Source organism: Arthrobotrys flagrans, assembly GCF_004000055.1.
Source record: "Arthrobotrys flagrans strain CBS H-5679 chromosome Unknown unitig_1, whole genome shotgun sequence".
In the NCBI taxonomy this organism is placed as follows: domain Eukaryota; kingdom Fungi; phylum Ascomycota; class Orbiliomycetes; order Orbiliales; family Orbiliaceae; genus Arthrobotrys; species Arthrobotrys flagrans.
In genome coordinates, this window is record NW_027137556.1 from 2,382,176 (window position 1) to 2,403,610 (window position 21,435).

Below are 21,435 nucleotides of genomic sequence, written 5' to 3' on the forward strand. Positions count from 1 at the left end.
CTTGACAAAGCTCTCAAGATACGTGCTAGGCAGGTTAGCTAAGGCGGATCTCTCTAGATCCTGCAGAATTTAGGGCTGAAACAAATATATATAACATAATATTGTATTAGAGGTGGTGCTGACTTTCCTTCAGCTATCATTAGCTATCAGGAAGAGCAACCGACTAAATGCTCCATCCGAGCTCTCACTATTGGCTGCACCAACGCAGTGAGACGCTGTAAAGCGTCTTCTCTCCTGTGTATTCATTGCCTTGCCATCAATACTTGTTTGAGGTCGTGTGTAAACTAGTTTAGTACCTGTGCAACCATGAACCTTAAACCGACCTCCTAATCGAGGGAAGTTTTAAGCTAGCGAAGCGCGTATACTTGCCAGTTCAAAATACAACAGACCTATTCATGCAATACCCATGCATCTTGTGTCGAAATCATTTGAAATAGTATCGTTAATCCCGGCAACTACATGCTTGGATTTTCCAACTGACTAACGAAATATATGCAGTTTCCGTATAACGGAGGCCTGCACGCCTGATGGTGTCAGGCACTATGCAAATTATTCGCCCTCGAATTCAATGCTTTGTTGGCAGACGGTATTATTTATATCTAATGCGCCTATTTCTAGAAACAAGCTGGGCGGTCATTCGAACAAACTCTATAATAAGATCTTGGATCAATCTAGCACCAAAAAACAGAAAATTTTGCCAGAATACATATGATATGATAAATATCAGCTACAGCCAGAATTATCTATCGAAAGTCTATTTTTTTACTACTCCCAACTATTACCGCGAGTTCACGGGCCGATGTTTTACTAGGGCGAGCTACGCCACAGATTCCCCAAGCACTGCGAAGAAACGATAACAAAAGATTCATTAGCGCTTGTAGCAAAACCCAGGATTGGGGGGGTGAGAGACTGAGATTCGCAACTGTGGCGCGGAAAGTTGCCGGCTAGGGTCTCTTATCACCATTGTTAACCTCTTCACACTGCTTTTCCCTCTGGGATCTTTGAACCCCGCTATTAATATTGTACGGGATGTAGCAGAAGTTTTGGGATAGTTTTTGGTTAATTGAATATTGTAAGATGTTATAAAGTCTTTAGGGACCTGGCGTCTTAATTTGAAGGTAGATCTTCCGTCCTAGGAAACCTCCGGTTTTCCCTACAACAGTTAATCACCTCATCAACAGTCTCATGAAGTCCACTCTTAAAAATTTAGCACCCCTTAGATTTTGTCGAGAGCGATGATATAGAGCTGGTGATATATTGCAGTGTTGAACTTAAAAAGGAAAAGTCGTTGATGTATTCCGCGGGGGTTTGGTCTCGGATATATTCTAGCTAAGAATGCCCATTTCGCTTGATGGGACAGCACCCGTCTTGGTACTATAACACTAAGGATGTAGCGATGGCGAGTTCACGAACGTCAGCGCTGGCCAGTTTACGAGACCGGGAATGAAGGGAGAGTGGATAGCTAGATGGGCTTCGAGCTTATCTGAATACCGGCGATAAATCATCGGGATGCGTGGGATGGAGGCTTCATTTGCAGAGGATAGAGCTTCCCAGACGATTCTCGAGGCAGATAGATGCACTTGCTTTACTAGGATAGAGATGCAAGGCAAAACCCGGGAGAGGGCAGAGGGGAGGGGAGCATGATGGTGATGACAGTATCCGGTGATACATCACAGGCTTCAAGAAATCACCCACTTCACCAACCATATTTTTTCTTCAACCCATAGGACATCGCCTAGAAGTTAATGAAAAAAAACAACCAAATGGAAGAAAGAGTTCTCCTGATTTATCTCGAAAAATTCCTCTCAGGGAACAAGTCCAAGAGAGAGGGTCAAGAGGCAGTTTTCAACTGGCAAAAACACGGGATCAGGATAAACCTTCACTTCCACGCGTATTACCCGAGCACTAGGATGGTGAAAGAAAGAGGGTTGGAGGGGAACCCGTCCTTTTATAGTCGCAGTCCCAGCCGGCGAGGGAAACTTTTGGTAGCAACTCTGTCAACACATTCCGCTTTGGGGACCCTCTGACTCACTATAGCAACGGGGTCATCTACCGGCTTTGTATGAGCAATAAAGAGCGAATCTCAGGTTAGCGGAGACACAGAGCCACAACTGCATCTCCTCTGACTCTGGCGACCATCCGGGTACGACCGTATATGTACCAAGCAGACCATATGATACTACCTCGTAGCCTCGACAGCTACCTCGAGATCTTTGTAGACTCTCGTGCTTCAGTACAATATTCTAGCGAGCGAGTGTCAATCTATAGCCTAGTAACGTTCATTAAGACAGCCTCGTAGATAGGCCGGTAGATGCTTCTTCGACCGTTCGTGGAGTCATCTGTGCCATCACTAGTTTGTGTTGCATTCAAAATACCACGTTCGGCCTCACAAACGTGACAGCCGCACAAACGAGGGGCGCAAATTCCCTTGCGACAGCCGCATCAAAATTTCGAACTCATCTCCGCTCCAAACACGATCATCACCGTCATCCCACCACCTCTTACCAACTAAACCCCATCGAATACCAAATCGCCTACAATGGCCGACTACGGCAGCGACGAAGACGTCGCCGACCTTGAATACACCACCACGACTACCCTTCTAGGCTACGCCGAATCCACCCCTTCAGACGACACCACCAGTCACCTCGGAGGTATCCCTGTTTGTACCCTCCTTCGCTCTTCAGTATATATATGCATCTATTCCTAATCATTAAGGGAATTAGACATGGTTCGATAACGCAATGGACTCGCGACTAGCAAAATGCCTGAGTTGCAATAACATCATGCCCCTCCTCCTCCAGCTCGACGGTAACCTACCGGATTCTCCACATCACACTAGAATGCTATATCTCTTCGGATGTCGTTTGAAACCCTGTCGCAAGAAGAAGGGTAGTATACGGGCTATCCGTGGTGTAAAATCCACCGGCGTCCCGGCACCAAATGCTCAGAAACCAGCAGCAGCAGCAGCACCAGTCGCAGGACCCAAAGTCGAGGAACAAAAGCCAAAATCCAACCTGGGAGATATGATCTTCGGCGGCTCTTCATCCGGCACACCTACAAATCCATTCGCAAGCTCACAATCCAATCCGTTTGCGAAACCGAATCCATTCGCTAAGGACGATGTAACAACTCTTACAAAATCATTCGCACAAGCGGCTTCGATTTCGGCTCCTGAACCAACAAAGCCGGTTTCGAAACCAGAACCTGTAGAGCCAGCATTGATAGGTCCACCATCTCCATGGCCTCCTGTTTCGTCGATACCACAATATACAAGTTTCTACCTGGACGCTAGCTATGAAGAACTCGAGCCGGATGCACTGACACTACAATCCCAGAAACTCGCCAAAACGATCAAAATGGACACATCAGACGATATGGACGAGGACATCACACCTTCAAGCTCCAAAAAGGCGACAGCATCTTCTTCTTCTTCTTCAAAAGCCTCAAAAGAGAAGGAATTCGAATCAGCAATGAATGCAGCCTTCCTAAATTTTCAAAACATCACATCACAAAATCCGGAACAGGTGTTACGGTACGAACGAAAGGGGACACCTTTGCTGTACTCGAGAGACGATAGCATCGGTAAACTATTGGTAAATCCGAAATCGAGCGCGGGGGATATTTCGCTATCGAACGTTCCGCGGTGTAGCAATTGCGGAAGAGGGCGGTGTTTTGAAATACAGTTGATGCCACATGCGATTTCGGTATTGGAGGAGGGCACCGAAGGGGCACTGGACGAGGGTATGGTTTGGGGGACTATAATCGTCGGCACCTGCGAGGCTGATTGTCCGGTCGCAGGGAGTGAGAAGGGCGCATATGTCGAGGAGTGGGTGGGCGTCCAGTGGGAGACAGATTAGATGTGTATCTCAGAGTATCATCAAAGTGCCATGTGAACATGACTACACAAGCACTTCCTGCTAAATTCCAACTGGTAATAGGTAGTATTCATTATTCATATCACAAAGCCATCTCCTTCATCCCCTACAATTCATCATGAAGCTTCACGGCCTCTTTCTTATCACTCAAATCCACATCCTCAAAACCCGGAATATGTATATCCACCTTCTTCCTCCCCACGATCCAAATCTGATCCCTCATCTTGATAACCGGCCACACCTTCGTAACCCCCGCAAACTTCTCCGCCGCCTGCTTCCCGCCCAACAAAATATCCGCCTCCTCAACCTTTCTCCCCACCTTCCAAAGTGCTATCCCGGCATACCCCTTGACAACCTTCTTAACCTCCCACTCCGGGAACAACCCCAGTACGGATTCCGGAGTCGAAGTCAAAACATAATCCATCTCCCTCCAAAACCCGGGATCAGCCAATACCTCCTTCCTCTCTTCCTTCGAAAACCTCCACCCGGGATGCGCAACCGTATTCTGCGTAAACCGCGTGGCACCGGTCATACAAGTCAACACATCCATGTGAATCCTTAAATCCTCCCTCCCACTTGCAACATCCTCCAAAACCCTCAACGCCTGTCCACCGGGATAATTCAACGAAGAAACATAAGACATCCCGAATGATGCCGCAAACGTCATAGCCACCGTTGTAAACAGCGCTAGGTTCAATCCGAGATACAACACCCCCTTCTTCCTTTGCGTAAACACCCAGTCTGCACCGACGCCAGCGACTAACGTCAAGGCTGGCATGATGTAAACGACAAACCTCCACTCTTTATGCGGTAGCAGCGAATACGCCGCCACGAAAGCAACGGAGGGACCGACAACTCTTTCGGTCGTACGTTTCCAACCTCCGGCGTAGATACCAATGGGAAGTAAAACGAGTAGTGCAAAAGGGTTAAGCATCATCTTTGGTATCGCATTTACAAAATAATAGTAAACAGGACTGGTACCCCACTCTGCACTTCGTCCTTGTACCGTATTGAACAGAAACCCTTCCAGTTCGGCCCACATAGGCTTTGGGAAGGTTTGCCAGAAATATGTATCGACGCTGACTGCTGTGAGAACACCGAGGAGGCCCGTTACTCCACCGAGGATGATGAGGTCGACGATGCTGACCCAGCCGGTCGCGAGGAGAGGAACCACGCTGGTGAAGAACAGGAGAGCGAGTTCGCAGCGGAAGATTACGGCTGCCAGGATGAGGACTTGGAGACCGATCGGGGAGGTGTCGAACCAATCTTTCCGGGCGGCGAGAGAGCGAGGTGGAGGGAGGAGTTCGGCGAGGGCGTATGTTACTATTGAATACATTAGTAAATTATCATCTTCAGATTCGTCGAGATATAAATGGGGGCTTACCCATCCCGAACGCGAGCATGTTTGGTAACGTCCGGGAAACGTAATACATGACATGAAACTGACTGGCTTGTAGCAACAAGTACCACTTAGCCGCGCCAGGAGTGTATATACTCGCCGCCCTCCTCGAAAGTAATACGATGGTAGAGCAATTAAGCAAGCCCAAAAAAGCTCGTACTAAGCTTCATCATTCCGTTAGCCCACCGATTTCCCTTCGTAATAAAATATGAAAAATAGAATCCTACGAACCTATAATCTGCTGTAGCAATCCGTCCTGAACAAACCCCAATACCATGGAAGTAATCCCACCGATTAACCCGGCGCCGGCGAACGAACGCGGGACCACACCGGGAAACTCGACATGGTCATATTGCGCGAGAACTTCCTCGACACCGGTGAACGGAACCGGCATGCCAATGTTGGTTACATCGTGGATGGCTTGGATGTTAAATGATTCCTCGACTTTTGTGTACGGAGCCATCAACAAATGGACGAACATTGTCGCCGGGAGAAGGACTTCGAGGAACGTAGCCACTGTCGCGCGCGATATTAGTATATATTCTGTTATAGATTTGAATCGAAGGTGAAGTCAACTTGCAGATATCGCTATCGCCGGCAGCGCCATTATCGGCCTCAACGGTTTTCTTCGTCTCCTTTGTCTGCGACATTTTGTTTCTCAATCAACCGTCGCGATGGGTTTTCAATTGTCTGTCCCTGAATTCCAAGATGAACTTCAGAGAAAGTTGGGTTGATCGAAGGCGTGCTCACTCCCAAGCTTACCCAGAATCTCACCCGACGCAAGCCAAGCCTCGACCCGCCGTGATCCCTGTCAAACGCCGCAGCTGGCTCGGTCGCTCGCTCGCTTCGGTCTGGACACGACGACACCTTCGAGCTTCACACGAATCCCTTTCACGGTCCTACTTCTGCAGCTTCATCACCCCACCCCCATAACAATCACAGCTTCCATCCATCTTTACGGAGTCAACGCCTCAGAGCCGCCATCATGGCCATGCTCTTCTGGTTCGGAAATCTATTCTACGGTGGGTCTCCTCCTTCCCCCTTCTCACGTCACAGGGTACCTACATCTGTAGATACACGGCGGTGAAGCAGCTAACTAACATTCTCGCCACGTGAACAGTCGCTGTCCTTCTTGTCAACGCCGTCGCAGTTCTATCGGAAGATAGATTCTTAGCACGAAGTCAGTACCAACGCTCCCAAACAGAAACACAAATGGAAAGAACGGAAGCTAACGGACGGCGTTACAGTCGGCTGGGCAGGACAGCAAGACCAAGGTTTCGGCGGAGGAGATGTTAGCATAAAGGCAAAGCTCATAAACCTCATCTCCGCCATACGGACATTAATGAGAAGTACGTAAAGAGCATATCCTGTCTCCGGTATGGAAAGCTTCGTGGGCGCGAAACGACTGACGCCGGAGAATAGTACCCTTGATCATGGTCAATGTCGTCATAATAGTATACGAGCTATTATTAGGTTAATGCTCGATTCGCGACGATGGTCGATACCTACCACGCACGGCATTCGGGAACATTCTAGCCTCGAGACCATTCGTGAGAAGGGCCACATCCCAAGAAAGGCTATGCCGCGGAGCCCCTCTTTCTTTTTTACACAGCAGGGGCTGCGTGTGCGTGTATGTGTGTGTACAAACAGGAATAGAGGGGCTCCTCGCTACAATACTCTGAAACGAAAGGCTATAACCGGGAGGATTTTGTGGCTTTGCGAAAGAAAATCTTGACACATAAAAAGTTGGATATCTGAGCCTGATCGATGTGTAGAATGTCTCGCCGCCGCCTGCCGCCCCAAAAGTAATGATTCGAATGGACCGTCCTCCAAAGCCGGATAATAACGATCTGTACATACTTCCTCCATGCAATTTTGTTTTTTTTTTGCAAAGCGAATCTATCCCCCTTCCAATCCAATCGATACGAAAACAAAAAGAATAGGAAGAAGGAAGAACCACCTGCTAGTTAGCATCGAAGCTTAAGGTAAGGTAGGGTGTGAGGTAATACTGGTATGCTGCAATGGTTTTCGTCGGTGCCGCCAACGGTAGCGTTTCGCATAGCCAGGTTGTTTTTCGCTTCGAATTACGAATGTAATGCGATGTGACATCGAAAGTAACATAGCAGTGTCATAACATCAGGCTGGCTACCCCATATATACAACAGGTCAAACACACCCTGCGAATGCATTAAGCGTATCCGTAACGCCCCAATCAATAGGTGAAACGTCTTCGCCGTACCAATTCCCAGTTGGTTATTACCCATGTTATTGCCAGCTTATTGGCGCATTATGGCGGCTGCTGGTTCCTCCTCTTCGAATTCCAACTTGTATCGCCTCCCGCATAACCAAACCCACCAAAGCCATCATCACCACTCATCCAGCCTCGCACCGTCACCGTCACCATCATGCGTCACCACCAACCGACGATTCAGAATCCTTCGATAGAATATTTGAAAGCAACATTCAACCCCTCCGTTTCGCAAAGTTCTCCAAATCGTCTCTAGTAGCGACAGCCAACACGAACTTCCTTCCAGCATCCGTCACAACCGCAAATCCACATTCCTTGCCACCACCGCTTGTCAAAAACTCCTCCAGCTCAGCCAACTCCGTCTCCGGTGTGATCACCGTATATTTTACTCCTTTACCCTTTCTAAACCTCGTCATCGCTTCTTCAACAGTATCCTCCTCCGTTAGGGATATAGACTGTAATAGCTGTTTTAACCGCGGAATGGATAAATATCCAAGCAGAGAACGGTTTTGCGGGTCGATGACGGTGAGTTGGTCATACGATCTGTCGTAGGACATTGCCAGCGCCTCGGCGATGGATTGTTGGGGTGGAACGGAAAGAGCAGGTGCGAGGTCCAAGTCCGCAATGACAGCCTATCGACCGTTTCGTTGGTGGTAAAGTCAGTACTCAAGCAGCCGGTTGAAGCTAAGCCAAGGTCTAAAGCCAAAACACAACAGTTTGTTTGAAATGTAGGTAGCTATCATGCAAATCGAATGGGGTTCAACGGACTTACTCCACGGTATTTTGCGGCGAGGGATTGGGTCGGAGTAGCCGTGGCTGTGTGCGACGACGTCGGGTTTCGAAGGTAGGATGGTATAGCGTCTTCCGAGGGCAGTGACATGTTGGAGGTATTATTGTATAACAGATGTCTCTATTTCGTACGGCGGTGAAATCGAAGTCGAAGAAATGGGCGGTATATCGGGGTGTCGAGGGAGGAATGGATGTTAGTCAAGTTGGTGGACACGGCTTTTCAACATTCGAAATGTTGCCATTTCGATGCGGCACAACCAAAAACCCAACACCGAACCGGCACAATTGTGCGGCACATGTTTACAGTGACAAAATTGCAAAAGTTCGAATGCCAACTTTTTTCTGGTTACGAAAATGCAAACTGCAAACTTCAAGTTGCAAATTGCAGGTTACCCTGGGAAGCTATGATTGGAGCGCATGCACGCAGGTACTGTTGACTAGCTGGGGGTCTAGGCCCGGTGGGCAAATATATATATATCTAGGTTCCCTGAGATCTTTCGTCGAGGCTCCTTCTCTACCTGAAATAATATTCGCATGCGTCTTCAGGTTTCAAGTAAATTTTGCTCGTACGATATAATCGATTATTTGCATTAGTATATATGCTCTTTACTTCCGAGGACAACAGTCCCGGTCTTAGTACTGTCCGAATAGCTGGGTATTTTCAAACCTGTCTGTTCAACCCCTCCTTTTTTTCGGGTCGTATAAAATATAAAACGAGATGGCTAACATGAATGCATGTGCGTATACGGCGACAGGTCGGGGTACACGATGCACCCCCTTCTACTCGCCGTTCTATCGGCCTTGGCCTCACAGGCCCTCGCTGGGCCTCTGGATACCGGTATCTTATTATCTCGCGACGCCCTCGCAGAAATCCCAGAATACAATGTCTCCAAAAGACATGATCCGTTCCATCACGAGGAAATCGGCATCACCGGCCGCGACCTCCTCAACCACCTCCACGAAAACTACTCCCACCGTAACTTCATCCGAGAAATCAAAAGCACTCCGGACAACAAAACCTTCACGGCCTACGAAATCCCAGACGACCTGATGGATATCGCTATCAGATCCTTCCCGCTGCGTAAACGCCACGCAAACATTGTCAAGATGAAAAAGCGAGCCCTCGCGAAAAGATCCGAACCCATCCTATTCGGACCGCAGGACCGCCGTGACCTCGGAAAGCGCAGCGGCACGGAGGGGTTAAGCAATTTTAAATACGAAAGTTATTGCGAAGGAGGCAAGAAAGTTACCAATGATGTCTACCTCTCAGCCATGAACTTTTTCTGTTTGCAACATAACGACTATTTGAGAGACTTCTTATCAAGCGGGGGCGCTCAGCCCCCATCTTATTGCAGGGCCGGGCCTTACCCCTTAGCCGATGGGGGGGAAGGAGACTTTGTTTTTCACTATGCCAAAGATGAAGCTTTCCCTTGGTATAATATGGCGTATACATGCAAACAGTTAACACAACTGGTCGATTGCGCGCAAGAAGGGTTCACCACCGGTGGGACCATACACACTATTTCAAAAGTAGGGAACGGTAATGTCCGTTATGCTATAAACCCCGGTGACACGTCCTCGGGGCAGCCTTTCGATAGCGGTTAGTATACCATATCCGTCTGTTTCCAAAGATGTTGCAATCTTCGCATAATTGGTTCTCCTTCTCTTCTCCTTCTTTCTTCCACATCTGGTTTACCAGTCCACAATATCGATCCTGGGGCCGCATAAATCATGCAATTCGAGACGTGCTCGATATAATATTTCGTGTAAAGTAATTTTCCGTCTCTCCTTTGTCAAAATAACTCAAGGATCTTGACAAGTTAGAATCCCTTCGTTCTGTCCGACGGCAGTGCCCATACAAACTGTAGATATTTAACCTTTTATACATCTTGCCACGTATGCATACCTCCGTCAACCTACTCTTGACCTTGACAGAATCCAGAATTAAAATGTTGTATTTTTTGTGTTGCGATCTTGACTCTCATCCGGACTTGCTCAACCAAGACCCGGACATCACCATCATCATCACCACTCTCCACCATGAAATCCGCAAACTTTGCCAGCCGGAAGCCCAAAGCGCGCATAATCGCATCCTTCGATGACGACGAAACGGAAACGTCCAGTAATCCTCGACCAACTGCAACAGAAACCAACGACACACTCTTCAAACGCAAATCCACGTCAACCAAATCCCGTAAAACCATAAACCGTTCCTTGATCTCCCTTGAAGATCCACACGACGACTCCTCGGTCCCATCTACGGACTCTCCGGAACTCACCCGCCCCATCGTCGTCAAAAAATCCACCCTCTCCCGTCAAACCATCGAACGAGGCGCGTCTTCACCTTCGACCCACCCTCCACCGCCACCAAAAGAAAAACCACGCGCAACCTTAAAATCCAGCATCCTCCCCTCCCAACCTTTCTCCCAACTGTCTTTGACCTCTCGCCCCAGTTATTCAAAAGAAGCGCTCGCGGAACTCAAAGGATCAACACCCACCACCCCCCTCCACCGCAAAAATGACGATGACAATGATATTTCAATGTCCGACGCCCCCCCTCCTTCCAAAGACCCCCTCGACGTAGCAGGCAAATTCGCAGCAGAACGAGCATCTGCAGCTGCAGTTGCAACGGAACTTTCGATTCCCGACTCGGGCACCATAAAGGCATTAAAAGCCCGTCGAGCACTGCTAGCCCAAAACCCAGACTACATTTCCCTCTCGGGCGATGCCAAAAAGGGAAGTCGCCTCCAAAAGACACAGGATGATGATGAAGAAATCCTAGAAACGTTCGTAGAAGATGGAGGACTGGCGTTGGGTAAAAAGGCAGAAAGGGAGAAGGAACGTAGACGACGGGAGGATATTAGAGAAGCGATAGACATGGTCGAACGACCTTCCGATGAGGACGAGGAAGGAAGCAATGACGATGGGAACGGGGAGTGGGAGGCAAATAGGCTACGTACTGGAGGTTACGGGTCTAATAAACGTGAGACGTTGGAGGAAAAACTACGGAAACCACCTGCTGTGATTACGCCGCTTCCGAATTTTCAGGAGGCTTTGGCCAATCTAAAGGGTATCCTGGCGGGTGTGAACGATACGATGGAACAAAAGTCGAAGAGGGTGGAAGAATTACTTTCCGAAAAGGAAATGATCGGACAACGGGAGAAGGAGCTCCAGAAGCTCCTCAAAGAAACTTCCGAAAAGTACGAACGATTAAGAGCAGAGGCCGGAACCGCTTTACACGTTGGCAGAGGTCTCGAAAGCTTTGGTGACGATGCCACAGGAAACGGAATCCCAGCTGGTGTTTAAACAAGGAAAATCTCATTTGATACCCATGGATTGTACGACATATTAAAGAACTTGTATTTTTATAGATGGGGCCATCTCGAGAACCACTTTGAACCAAATCTACAGATTCGGGAAGGGTTTCAAGATAAAAGGGAATTATTGATACAATTCGCATGTGCCGTGGCCATGCTCTAGAGTTTCTACGTGCTCAGCAGATTCTTCGAGTCTATCAAGTTGACTCCTGCAACGCCGGAAGACCAAACGTGTTTCTTAAAGCACTAGCAAACCGTCTAATACCCTCAACCATGGCGCCCTCCTATGGATATCGTTAGCCATTCGAACTCGTATGATAAGGATATTCCGATAAACTTACTTCAGCAGCAGCAAATGTTGCCCTCAAATAAACACCCGGATCCGTGCCCTCCGACCCAGCGAAGAACCAACTGCCCTTCGCCAACAAAGTCTTCTGATCGACCACAGCCTCAAAGATCTCATGCTCGATCTCCGTCGGAGCCTTCTTCCCATGCGCCGGGTGCTTCTCGCTATTAATCTTAAACCACAAGAACATGCCTGCAGCAGGTGGTGTCCACGTCGCCGCCTCCTTCGGAATATACTTCTCGCAAGCCTCCAACATAATATCCCGTCTAGCAGAATATTCCTTCCTAATATGCACTAGCCAGTCAAGGTACTTCCCATGGCCCCAATGCTCATCGAGTAACTTGAACAATATCGCCTGCGAAAACCCGCTGGGCGCTTGAACTGTAACCTCATTATGTCTCATCAACCTCTCACAAATTTTTGACGAGGTGGTTAACCAGCCGCATCTTGAACCCGGGGCGATAACCTTGGAGAACGAATCCAGTCGGATAACGCGGCCTTCGAAATCCATGGAAAGGTACGACGGTGTCAGGCTCTTGAGGAACTCATCGTGGCTCTTGGGTGTTACCGAGCTTCCGTCGTTCCGATCGCCTCCCGGAACGTATTTGTCCATTTGTAAAAAGTAGTACGGCTCATCTTCGATAATGATCAAGTCGTGCTTCTGCGCTAGTGCATATATTTCTTTTCTTCTCTGGGTACCTTGTGTCGAACCGGTCGGGTTTTGTCCTGTCCTGTTACACGAAAGAAAAAAAATTCATCCCATCAGCCATCCGATTTTATGTCATACTTTCGGAATATTGCGCAAACCGGAATCTTTCAGGTATGTCTCGGAGAATGAACTTACGGAACAAGATAGATCAAAAACGGCTTCGGTGCCTTCCTCGCCTTTTCGTCCCAGTTGCTCAGAACTTCATCCAAGTGGCTCGGGATCATACCCTCGGAATCCATATGGATTCCTACAGCTTCGATACCCAGCCCTCTACCTGCTTCGATTGCACTGCAGAAAGCATATTCGTCGGCAATAAAGTAGTCTCCTCGGTTGCAGAACGACCGGAGACACATTTCGAACGCCGATGTACTTCCGACTGTCATCACAGCGGCCCAGTCCTGGTACGGAGGATTGTGTACAATCTACCCGGACGAAATCAATCGGTATCACAAAAAAAACCGTTAGCCAGAAACCTTCGGATCGTTTTTCGCCATTTCGAAAAAGGAGAAAATTGTGATATGGAATTTCTGTACTACTGTAGTACATGGCGCAAAAACTACACACCTCAGTATGTTCGGTCACCCATCTGACCATCTGCGGGGATCCAGAGCCTTGGCCATAGTTCAGTGCTACAGAGAGGTCTAAGATGAGACGGTAACTGTCAGTATCGGTTTTCGTCCCATGTCCAAAATACTGCCGTACCATATGCCGATTTTCCCTCCTTCATATCGTGCTTTCCGATAGTAACTTTTTCTGCATATTCGTGGATATCCGTTTCCGAAAAGAGATTGTCACCGGGGACACCAACGCTAACATGGTCGAAGGGGAAGTAGGCGCTTGACGGGAGACCGCCTCCTAGAGATATCATTCCTATCGCACAGGACACACAAGATCAGATTCCTTCCCTCTTGATAACAAAGGCGAGACCGGATGAGATTTACCTTCTCTCGAAAGATACCGAGCTGCTTGTTTCAACGGCGATGGCTGTAGCACAACATCAGTCACAGTTCCACCGCTGATTATACGCAAGTAGCACCAACCTGTCGGGATTTGCTTTCCAATGTCAACCGATCTACATATGGTCAAAAGAGATTCCGTTAGGCAATGTTCCGAATACCGTGCCGAAATTTTCGCAGAGTCTTACAAGTAAAGTCTTTAGACACCGGCTTTTTGGCATTCTAAAACGACATTAGGACAATCCTTGCAGCAGTGAAGCCATCGTGCACAACATACACTCTTGCTCTTGAAGGCATCGCTCAATCCGAGTGCTGCAATCCCACCAGAAAACACAGAGTTCGCCCTCAGTTCGTCCACTCCCAGAACGGTAAGGTAGGCCGGAGTCGTAGAGGGCGAGTTATCATCCACACCCTCGGCACCGATATCGATGTTGACGGCAGCTGGTGGAGGCATTATTGTAATAAATGAATATCAGTTAAAATGGAGAAGGCTTCAGCCTGATGTCGTGTGGGGTATATGTTGGGATGTGCTTTTTACAGTATGTCAAGCGAACTGTGTTGGGCGAGGTTGAGGTTTGCTTCTGGGCTGTTGGATGTTTGGTGATGTCTGTTTTGGACCCAAAAAACTCGATTGACCGGCGAAGGCGGTATAATTTATAGAACCGCAAAAGCCGGGTTTGTAATCCGTCTACTGGACCGCTTCCACGTTGCGGACTGCGTCGGATACCTTGCCCAATTAGTGATGGTGATAGCGAAAAGGCTCCTGCAGCGGCGTGGAGTCGAGCTCGAGGAATGCGGTGGTGTGGGAGCTTGTCGTAGGCTGCGGATTTCCGAGGGGCTTGTCTATTTTTGGAGCTTCCGATTGGATACCGGACACTTTAGAGTCGCAGCAGCTGCTGCGCAGTCCAGTTAAGCTAACGAAGCAGCCTCTGAGAATTTTTCTTTTCCTGGTTTTTACTAATGTCTGTGTGAGCAGGCTGCAGTGGCCATATCCAAGAAGGTTTGCAAGTATCGATAAGGTTTCCCTGGCCAATCCTTGCATGGTGGGTGTGCTGCAGCCGGAACGTGGCTTTTATATATATCAAGAGACCCCATACCGTCGCTCCATGCAATTGGCCGCATTCCAGTTCAACGTGACAACCTGAACCACCAGGAGATTTGCCCCTCGTCTAAACTTCCGATATTCGGGTCAGATCGTTGCATCTCCGGGCGTGACACAGGATGCAGCTAGTTTGTAGTTAGCTTGTTCGTTCAGCTCATGCATCTAAGCATTCCTTGCCCTGCAACTGCACGAGAGGCGACAGAATTCGGAAATCGAAGGGATGAAGCAGAGCTTAGCATGGTCACACACATGTCGCCACGCCACACGATTGAGTTTAGGCCTTCTCAGCTGCCACAAACTCGACTCTCGTTCGAATTCGAGCGAGCTAATGTATCTCTTTCTTTTTATATCGTAGTGTTTGCATGCACAGGGCCCACATCGGAGATAAGCCGGGTGTAGCTTCTCGATTTTGGCGATGCCATAACTATAGTTTGGTACTTGTATACATGGTATGCATGGTACGTAACATGCTTTCGGGTCAGGTGCCTGTGGATCTATGAGCTCCCCGCTGCCAGCCTAGCGAACCCGTTTGCTAAGGGGTTGGATAATTTGCCAGGTTAGTCTTCTAGCTTCCGCTTGAAATTGAGGTTTCGATGTCTAGGAAGAGGTTAGAAAGGCTTACATTCGGCAAACTCCATGAGACTGAAACTGGCCGCCATGGATGGCTTTCTCTTACGGATGGCTATATGAGCTGCAAGTGTAAAAAAGTGGCAGGTTAGCACTAGTCTCGATATATGAACCCTTCCCGAGTTTCGTTCAACTCGAACTGTACCCGCGAAAGAAACAAGAGTCAACCCAACCCACCTTTTCTCGAAATTCTAACATTGAAGCCAAGCAAGTACTTACATACCCGTCTGTCTCTCGTCCCTGATTCAGCTGCAGGCACCACATCATCAACAAAATCTGGGGTAAAAAAAAAGGCAAATGAACGTGGAATTCTGCCGAGGGTCGCATTTTTATCACTCAGCCTCCACAGAGGAATTTTGCCCGTCGACCTTCCCGTCCCAGTTTAACAGTAAACCCCCTTCTCCACCAAATCCCCCACGACTGATTGATGCCCCCAGACGGACACGCCTTCACATGAAATGCTTGGAATTGGCTTAGCCCTTTCCGCTGGATTATATCTCGGTAACTTTACAGGAAGAATCTAAACGAATTGCGCTGTCTTAGACTGACATTTGCGTCGAAGTCTTACAAGGCCTTGTCTTTCTTGAGAAGAAGCGACACGGAATTTTAACCAGCCGATGTCCTGGAAATGGCATGTGCTTCGAATTCAAAACCATGGCCTTCTAACTTCCCGTGTTCATGGGGAAAGCTGGGAAGGAATATGTGTATATATATGGTAGAAATCCTCCTCATTCTTTCAAGTAATTCGTATAAACCTAAACTAAGTCATTCAATTCGGTTTAATAGCTTCAATATCAAGATCTATCTTCCAAACCCCAAGTTTCAAATTTCAAAGTTTTCCCATATCTTCATATAATAACAATATTTCAATATGGCCGCCCCACTTGAAAAGACCGCCACTGATATGTCTGGCTGCTATGTCATGGTCAGTCTTTACAAATTCTGCCACTTTATAATCTTTATATCCAGGTTATAAAGTCTACGAGATGTAAAATGCTAACGTATCGCGCGCATTGTATAGAACCGTGAACTCTCCGGCGACACCGATTTAATCCTTTCTTACGTAAGTAGTACCTCCTATGCGCAGACTTACCTTCCTTTCAGACACCATAAGAAATAATATATCATATCTAACTTCTATCCCAAATATAGCAAAACATCGGCTGGGTCACCCGCAAGACCCTTGGCCGCGTTCCCGTCACCATCACTATCACTCAAACCAAGGAAGCCATCCAAATCGACAGCGTCGCCGCCGGTTTCATCACTACCAATGAGACCATCAAACTCGACGACAAACCCCATCCTATCAGCCACAAGGTTTGGGGGGAAATCACTTCCAAAGCGAAGATGATCAAAGTCGGCGATATCGATGATGAGACCTTGAAGGAAGGATGGGTTGGGGAGGATGTCGCTGAAGTTACCTCCGAGAGCGAGGTTAATAAGTGGAAGGCCACTCAGGTTAGTTTATGATTGAAATTAATTCTTATCGTTTAGCAAAGTAAATTAACCACAAGTCTTTGGATATAGATCTGGGGCTTCCAGGATGTCGAGGTTAAGGGAGAGAAGCAGAGAAGGTACTTCCGACGAATCAGACTTGAACACAAGAAGGGCATTGAATACTGCCACACTTGCTACGACTACTCTCCAATCGCTTAGAGGGTTCTTTGGGACGAGGTGGAATTTGCGGTATTTGGTTGTTTGTATAGTACTAGTTTCAGGATAGTTATTTTATATTTACAGTGAATGAGATCTCGACACATGCGAGCATAATTGAGATATCTCTACCAAGATTTTGTAACACTCTAGTAGAACCCTACGGACTTGTAACCTCCTGTATCTATAAGCTTAGAAGTGATAGCAGGTGTCCAAGTCTGCATACCTCCCAAGCCTACGAGGAACGGGTCATGGGTGTATTTGATATCAGAATCCCATATCAGTCCTAAAAGATCTCCCCGGATCCGTTTACATGACTGCTACCCCCCAAAATCAGCTTCCCATGAGTATCCAATGATAATTTCATAGATTCAGGCAACTACACTTGAAATTAATAATCAAAATACCTATCCACTAACGCAACGCCAAACGGAGTCCAAAATAAAAGTCCAAAATAGATAAAACATGGATCAAAGTGGGGTAGAATCACATGTGTCTATAACTTCATATGAAGCCGAAATTCGAATCATACTCCTAGGCCCCACAGTACCGGGAAAAAATCCCAGAGTTTCAAATTTACCCCGGTGTAATAAGCGATTGCGTCAAACCTCATGTTCAGCGCAGCGCAGATCAGAAGGGAAAGGAACCCCGTTATCACGGCCACCAATTCATCTTTTTATAGCTTTCCAGCATCTCCTCCACTTTCTCGGTTGTAATCTTAGGGACCTCGTATTCAAACCCTGTTACGGTCCTAAACCTGGTCCCGTCTAATGACAAGTCCGAATCTTGGAGCTGTTCTCGTTCGATAAAGGGTGATATCGGGCTGTTCTTGATCCCTGCATCTTCAAGCAAGTCGCTCCAGGGTTGTAAAACAGTTTCGTTGGCTTCGTCCACAGCTTCGTCCAGGTTGAGCTTTGCCAATTGTGAAACGAGTGTTCCCATAAAACTTGTTTTGATGCTGAAGACCTGTTCGACAATTTCCGCGACCGAACCTTGGCCTTAAGAAAAACATTTGTTAAACTGAATACCAAACAACAGGAGAGATATGATGGTCTTACTGGTATCCCCGCCATCCACAATATTAAAAATGGGCGCCGCTCCCCATTCGGCCTGCCAACCTTCCTTACCCTTGATATACCAATCCGTAGCATGCCATATCGCCCTACTCACATCCGAGACGTGAACCGTATTAACCCTCAAATCCTTCGTCCACAGTAAATCCAGCTTCTCCTTCAAAAACTGATGAACTCGGGCATTGCACATCGCCGTCGCGATAGTCTTCGTCGAGTAAGGCCCGTAAGCGTTCGCCAGTCTCAAAATAACCAGATTTAACCTGTCAGAGGTCATGCATCATTTAGCACATGTGTATTCCAAACCCAGACTCCCAATTGACCGTGGCACATACCCTTCAACCTTCTGTAATTCTCTCTCCGCATCCGATTTATACTTCGCCAGTATTAGCCATGGTTTGAGTTCGTCTGATTCCTTCTTCCCCTTTGGTCCATTGCCGTACACCCGACCTTCACCCAACTCCACGAACAGCTTTACCCCCCTCTTCGCCGCCTCCTTTCCGCATGCCACCGGGAGGTCGAAATTCCGCTGTTTATACGTCTCGTCTGTTTGGCCGTACTTTGTTTCTCCCGCGCAGTTGAAAACGTAGTCATAACTCGATCCGTCGGCTCGGTCGAATACCCTCTTCATGGAATCTAATCGTTCGCGCGCGCCAATTATTAGCTCTGTCTACCTGTAAATTCCCGAAAAAAAAGAGTAGCATTGTATACCCGGATGCGACATATCCGCCTGCACGAAATTCTTGCATGGCTCATCGAACTCCGGTGCCAGACCCGCCAGCGGCGGTATCCCCTTATCGACGATTCGGATCTCAGAAGCGAGTTTATTGGTGTGAATGTGATGGGCGAGCCATCTTCCGATATAACCTATTCATAAATTATCAAATTGAGATAACGTCAGTTATTTTGCGCTTCAGACGTAGATTGGTATAATATTTTTTGTGGCTTCATCGGCAAGGCTGTTGAAACTCAAGCGGGGTCGTGCGTGTCAAGCTCCAAGCTCCAAAGCTACAAACCGGAAGCTCCAGCCAGCTGTGAACTCGAACTCGACCCCGCGCTCGAGTTATGAGAATTTGAAACATACCGAGACCTCCAATAATAAGGACTGAGGGCTTCTCGTCCGCCATTTTCAAAAACCTTTAATAGCTACTGGCTATTCCCCTAAATCCGAACCCTGGTATCGTTGTTTTTCCTTTCGCTTTGTATCTTCCGTTCGAAAAACGATTTAGGTGGCACTATGTGTGGTAGCGAATACCTAGGTAGCTTTCTACTTTTTATACCAGGTCCGGGAGCCTGGGATTGAGAAACCTCGCTTCCAGAAAACCGAATAAAAACCAGAGTTCGAAGGCAAAGGTATAAAAAAAAAAGGTAGGTATCTCGAAAGATTGGACGGATGTTTCGAATAAAAGTCGGTGTGGTTTCTACGGAATTCTTTTCCAAAAAGCTTTTAAGAACTAGCGGTGCCGTCGGGCTATCTATTAACCTTAGTTAGCTTTATATATACTAGCTCTTCCTTCCCTCTGCCAAAGTCGCACCATTTCCTTTTATCAAATCAATTGGATGTGTAAAATGCGTAATGGGAATGGTCAGCCCAGGCGGGGGTAAACGTAGAAGTCATGCATGTTCTCCATATCGAAGTCCAGGTGGTCACTAAAGTTTTTGAGTAATGATGCAGGTATCCTCCCCCCGTCTTCGCTTGGATCTACCTTTTCAAAGGAACATCCAAAAATGCAAGAGCTGGAGGGGAGTTACCCATCGACGAAAAAAGGCCCCCAATTGGCGGCCCGTCTGCAAGACGACTCTGAAACTTCGGGAACACGAACATTGCATGGAGGATGTGGAGGTGGCCAGCTAGGCCCCACCGAGTCGAACAGATCCAGTGATCAGTTGATCAATTGACCGCGCTTGTGGCTTTCATCGCACTGCGATTCGAGGTCCTTTGGGTTTGGGGATTTCGAAGTTTATAGAATATGTCCACTCACCATTTACTCGGAGATATCTTGTAGGCTCGATTGAAAATTAACTAGAGAAATACTCGAATCCATCCAGCTTGAACTCCTCGAGGGACAAAACTCCAAGATATATAAAAATGGCAACCACAAGCCAGTCCCGCGCCATATCGTGAAACTCTTCAACCACCACAAGCCACTGAAACCGAGTAACAGCCAAAAAGCTAGCATACCAGGTTCTATTACCCTTCCTTCGCACAAAACCAGGACATGACACGCACCGAACAGAGCTCCCATGGATCTCAAATTCCGCCACTTTCTTCATTACTAATAACTAACTGAAAAAAAAATGCCGCGCGGGAAATACCTATACATACTTACATACTAAGCATGTAGACATTGACAGGTCTCCACAAGCTATAGTTTTTCTCAAAAACTTATCTCCTTCAAGTGATAGAAGTGAGATTTTTTAAACCTGGCTGATGGTGATGCGCAGACGCAAGTCGTATCACACTCGGTACCTCCGGATACATACCTACTTCTACGCGAGCAAGCTTCTTGTGAAATGGCGTATGGACCCGCAGCAAGCTGAAAAGATCTTAATGCTCGAATTATATGATCCTCATTTCAACAGGCATAATTGCTGGATTCTCAGGCTACGGACATTTTATCACATCAATACATTCGATATAGCCTAGTACACATCAGGAAATCTAAAGACATGAGTCGCTCTCAAATGCCATAGTTACATCGTTCACTTCGACGTCGAGCGGGGGACGACAGGAGATATCATCAAGGTCAACCCTGGTAGAATACATAAGAAAAAAACAGGTAATGGAAACTTACGGGAAGGATCATATTGTTTCCCTTAGCCTTAGCCAGTTCTCGAAGGCTCTCAGAAGCTTGCGGACGGGGATGGATTCGGCATTCCGAGCCTTGTGCTACCATCGATCCCACACAACACAGATCGAAACATCTCAACTTCAATCCCCTTCAAATCAAAACTGCACTGCCACAAAAGATGTTCCGTGATATAGTTATTCCGAACCTTATTACAATAACAATAATACCTCAACCACAGATTTCCCCATCTGATACTCCGTATAAGATATAAAAAAATATTACCAGGGCTAAAAGGCTATTGCGGTTCCCGATTGACAGGCGCATGCGTACGTACCATGACCATGGGAAAAAGCCAGGAACCGAGATGGAGGGGATGTTGAAAAGACCGGGATCGGAAAAACCTCATATAGGCGTGCAGCAACTTTGATCGATTGGTGCCACATACACCAGAATTTTTTTTTTCTTTCCGAGAAGCCTTTTCTCCCGCGGGATATATGTATAATTTGCAATTTTGGAAACCTTCTAGACGCAACTTCAAACAACCTTCAA

At 47.4% G+C, this 21,435-nt stretch overlaps 9 protein-coding genes across 10 annotated transcripts; 5 read left to right on the plus strand and 4 right to left on the minus strand.

Annotated features, from left to right (window-relative positions):
* Positions 1 to 2,539: 2,539 nt before the first annotated feature.
* Positions 2,540 to 3,860, plus strand: DFL_008721 (uncharacterized protein; the record flags this gene model as incomplete). Its single annotated transcript, XM_067638495.1, has 2 exons — positions 2,540 to 2,662; positions 2,727 to 3,860. 2 exons carry the CDS (start codon positions 2,540 to 2,542, stop codon positions 3,858 to 3,860), a joined length of 1,257 nt encoding a protein of 418 aa, XP_067486377.1.
* Positions 3,861 to 3,984: 124 nt separating this feature from the next.
* DFL_008722 (uncharacterized protein) lies at positions 3,985 to 5,758 on the minus strand (the record flags this gene model as incomplete). 2 transcript variants are annotated; one of them, XM_067638496.1, is made up of 3 exons in its annotated part: positions 3,985 to 5,201; positions 5,263 to 5,436; positions 5,509 to 5,758. In XM_067638496.1, 3 exons carry the CDS (start codon positions 5,756 to 5,758, stop codon positions 3,985 to 3,987), a joined length of 1,641 nt encoding a protein of 546 aa, XP_067486378.1. The 2 variants fall into 2 exon arrangements, with proteins under 2 accessions (XP_067486378.1, XP_067486379.1); XM_067638497.1 differs by lacking the exons at positions 3,985 to 5,201; positions 5,263 to 5,436 and adding an exon at positions 5,437 to 5,441.
* A 504-nt stretch (positions 5,759 to 6,262) lies between these two features.
* On the plus strand, positions 6,263 to 6,755 carry DFL_008723 (uncharacterized protein; the record flags this gene model as incomplete). Its single annotated transcript, XM_067638498.1, has 4 exons — positions 6,263 to 6,299; positions 6,398 to 6,457; positions 6,525 to 6,626; positions 6,700 to 6,755. The coding sequence occupies 4 exons, from the start codon at positions 6,263 to 6,265 to the stop codon at positions 6,753 to 6,755; spliced, it is 255 nt and encodes an 84-aa protein (XP_067486380.1).
* Positions 6,756 to 7,740: 985 nt separating this feature from the next.
* On the minus strand, positions 7,741 to 8,405 carry DFL_008724 (uncharacterized protein; the record flags this gene model as incomplete). The annotated part of the gene is made up of 2 exons (XM_067638499.1): positions 7,741 to 8,157; positions 8,298 to 8,405. The coding sequence occupies 2 exons, from the start codon at positions 8,403 to 8,405 to the stop codon at positions 7,741 to 7,743; spliced, it is 525 nt and encodes a 174-aa protein (XP_067486381.1).
* A 677-nt stretch (positions 8,406 to 9,082) lies between these two features.
* On the plus strand, positions 9,083 to 9,919 carry DFL_008725 (uncharacterized protein; the record flags this gene model as incomplete). Its single annotated transcript, XM_067638500.1, has 1 exon — positions 9,083 to 9,919. The coding sequence occupies one exon, from the start codon at positions 9,083 to 9,085 to the stop codon at positions 9,917 to 9,919; it is 837 nt and encodes a 278-aa protein (XP_067486382.1).
* Positions 9,920 to 10,354: 435 nt separating this feature from the next.
* On the plus strand, positions 10,355 to 11,620 carry DFL_008726 (uncharacterized protein; the record flags this gene model as incomplete). The annotated part of the gene is made up of 1 exon (XM_067638501.1): positions 10,355 to 11,620. One exon carries the CDS (start codon positions 10,355 to 10,357, stop codon positions 11,618 to 11,620), a length of 1,266 nt encoding a protein of 421 aa, XP_067486383.1.
* A 208-nt stretch (positions 11,621 to 11,828) lies between these two features.
* DFL_008727 (uncharacterized protein) lies at positions 11,829 to 14,096 on the minus strand (the record flags this gene model as incomplete). Its single annotated transcript, XM_067638502.1, has 9 exons — positions 11,829 to 11,915; positions 11,973 to 12,708; positions 12,822 to 13,108; positions 13,251 to 13,327; positions 13,389 to 13,556; positions 13,628 to 13,670; positions 13,727 to 13,758; positions 13,831 to 13,864; positions 13,920 to 14,096. 9 exons carry the CDS (start codon positions 14,094 to 14,096, stop codon positions 11,829 to 11,831), a joined length of 1,641 nt encoding a protein of 546 aa, XP_067486384.1.
* A 2,146-nt stretch (positions 14,097 to 16,242) lies between these two features.
* DFL_008728 (uncharacterized protein) lies at positions 16,243 to 17,027 on the plus strand (the record flags this gene model as incomplete). Its single annotated transcript, XM_067638503.1, has 4 exons — positions 16,243 to 16,296; positions 16,393 to 16,434; positions 16,524 to 16,829; positions 16,899 to 17,027. 4 exons carry the CDS (start codon positions 16,243 to 16,245, stop codon positions 17,025 to 17,027), a joined length of 531 nt encoding a protein of 176 aa, XP_067486385.1.
* A 651-nt stretch (positions 17,028 to 17,678) lies between these two features.
* DFL_008729 (uncharacterized protein) lies at positions 17,679 to 19,221 on the minus strand (the record flags this gene model as incomplete). Its single annotated transcript, XM_067638504.1, has 5 exons — positions 17,679 to 18,022; positions 18,083 to 18,357; positions 18,430 to 18,730; positions 18,806 to 18,961; positions 19,179 to 19,221. The coding sequence occupies 5 exons, from the start codon at positions 19,219 to 19,221 to the stop codon at positions 17,679 to 17,681; spliced, it is 1,119 nt and encodes a 372-aa protein (XP_067486386.1).
* Positions 19,222 to 21,435: the final 2,214 nt, after the last annotated feature.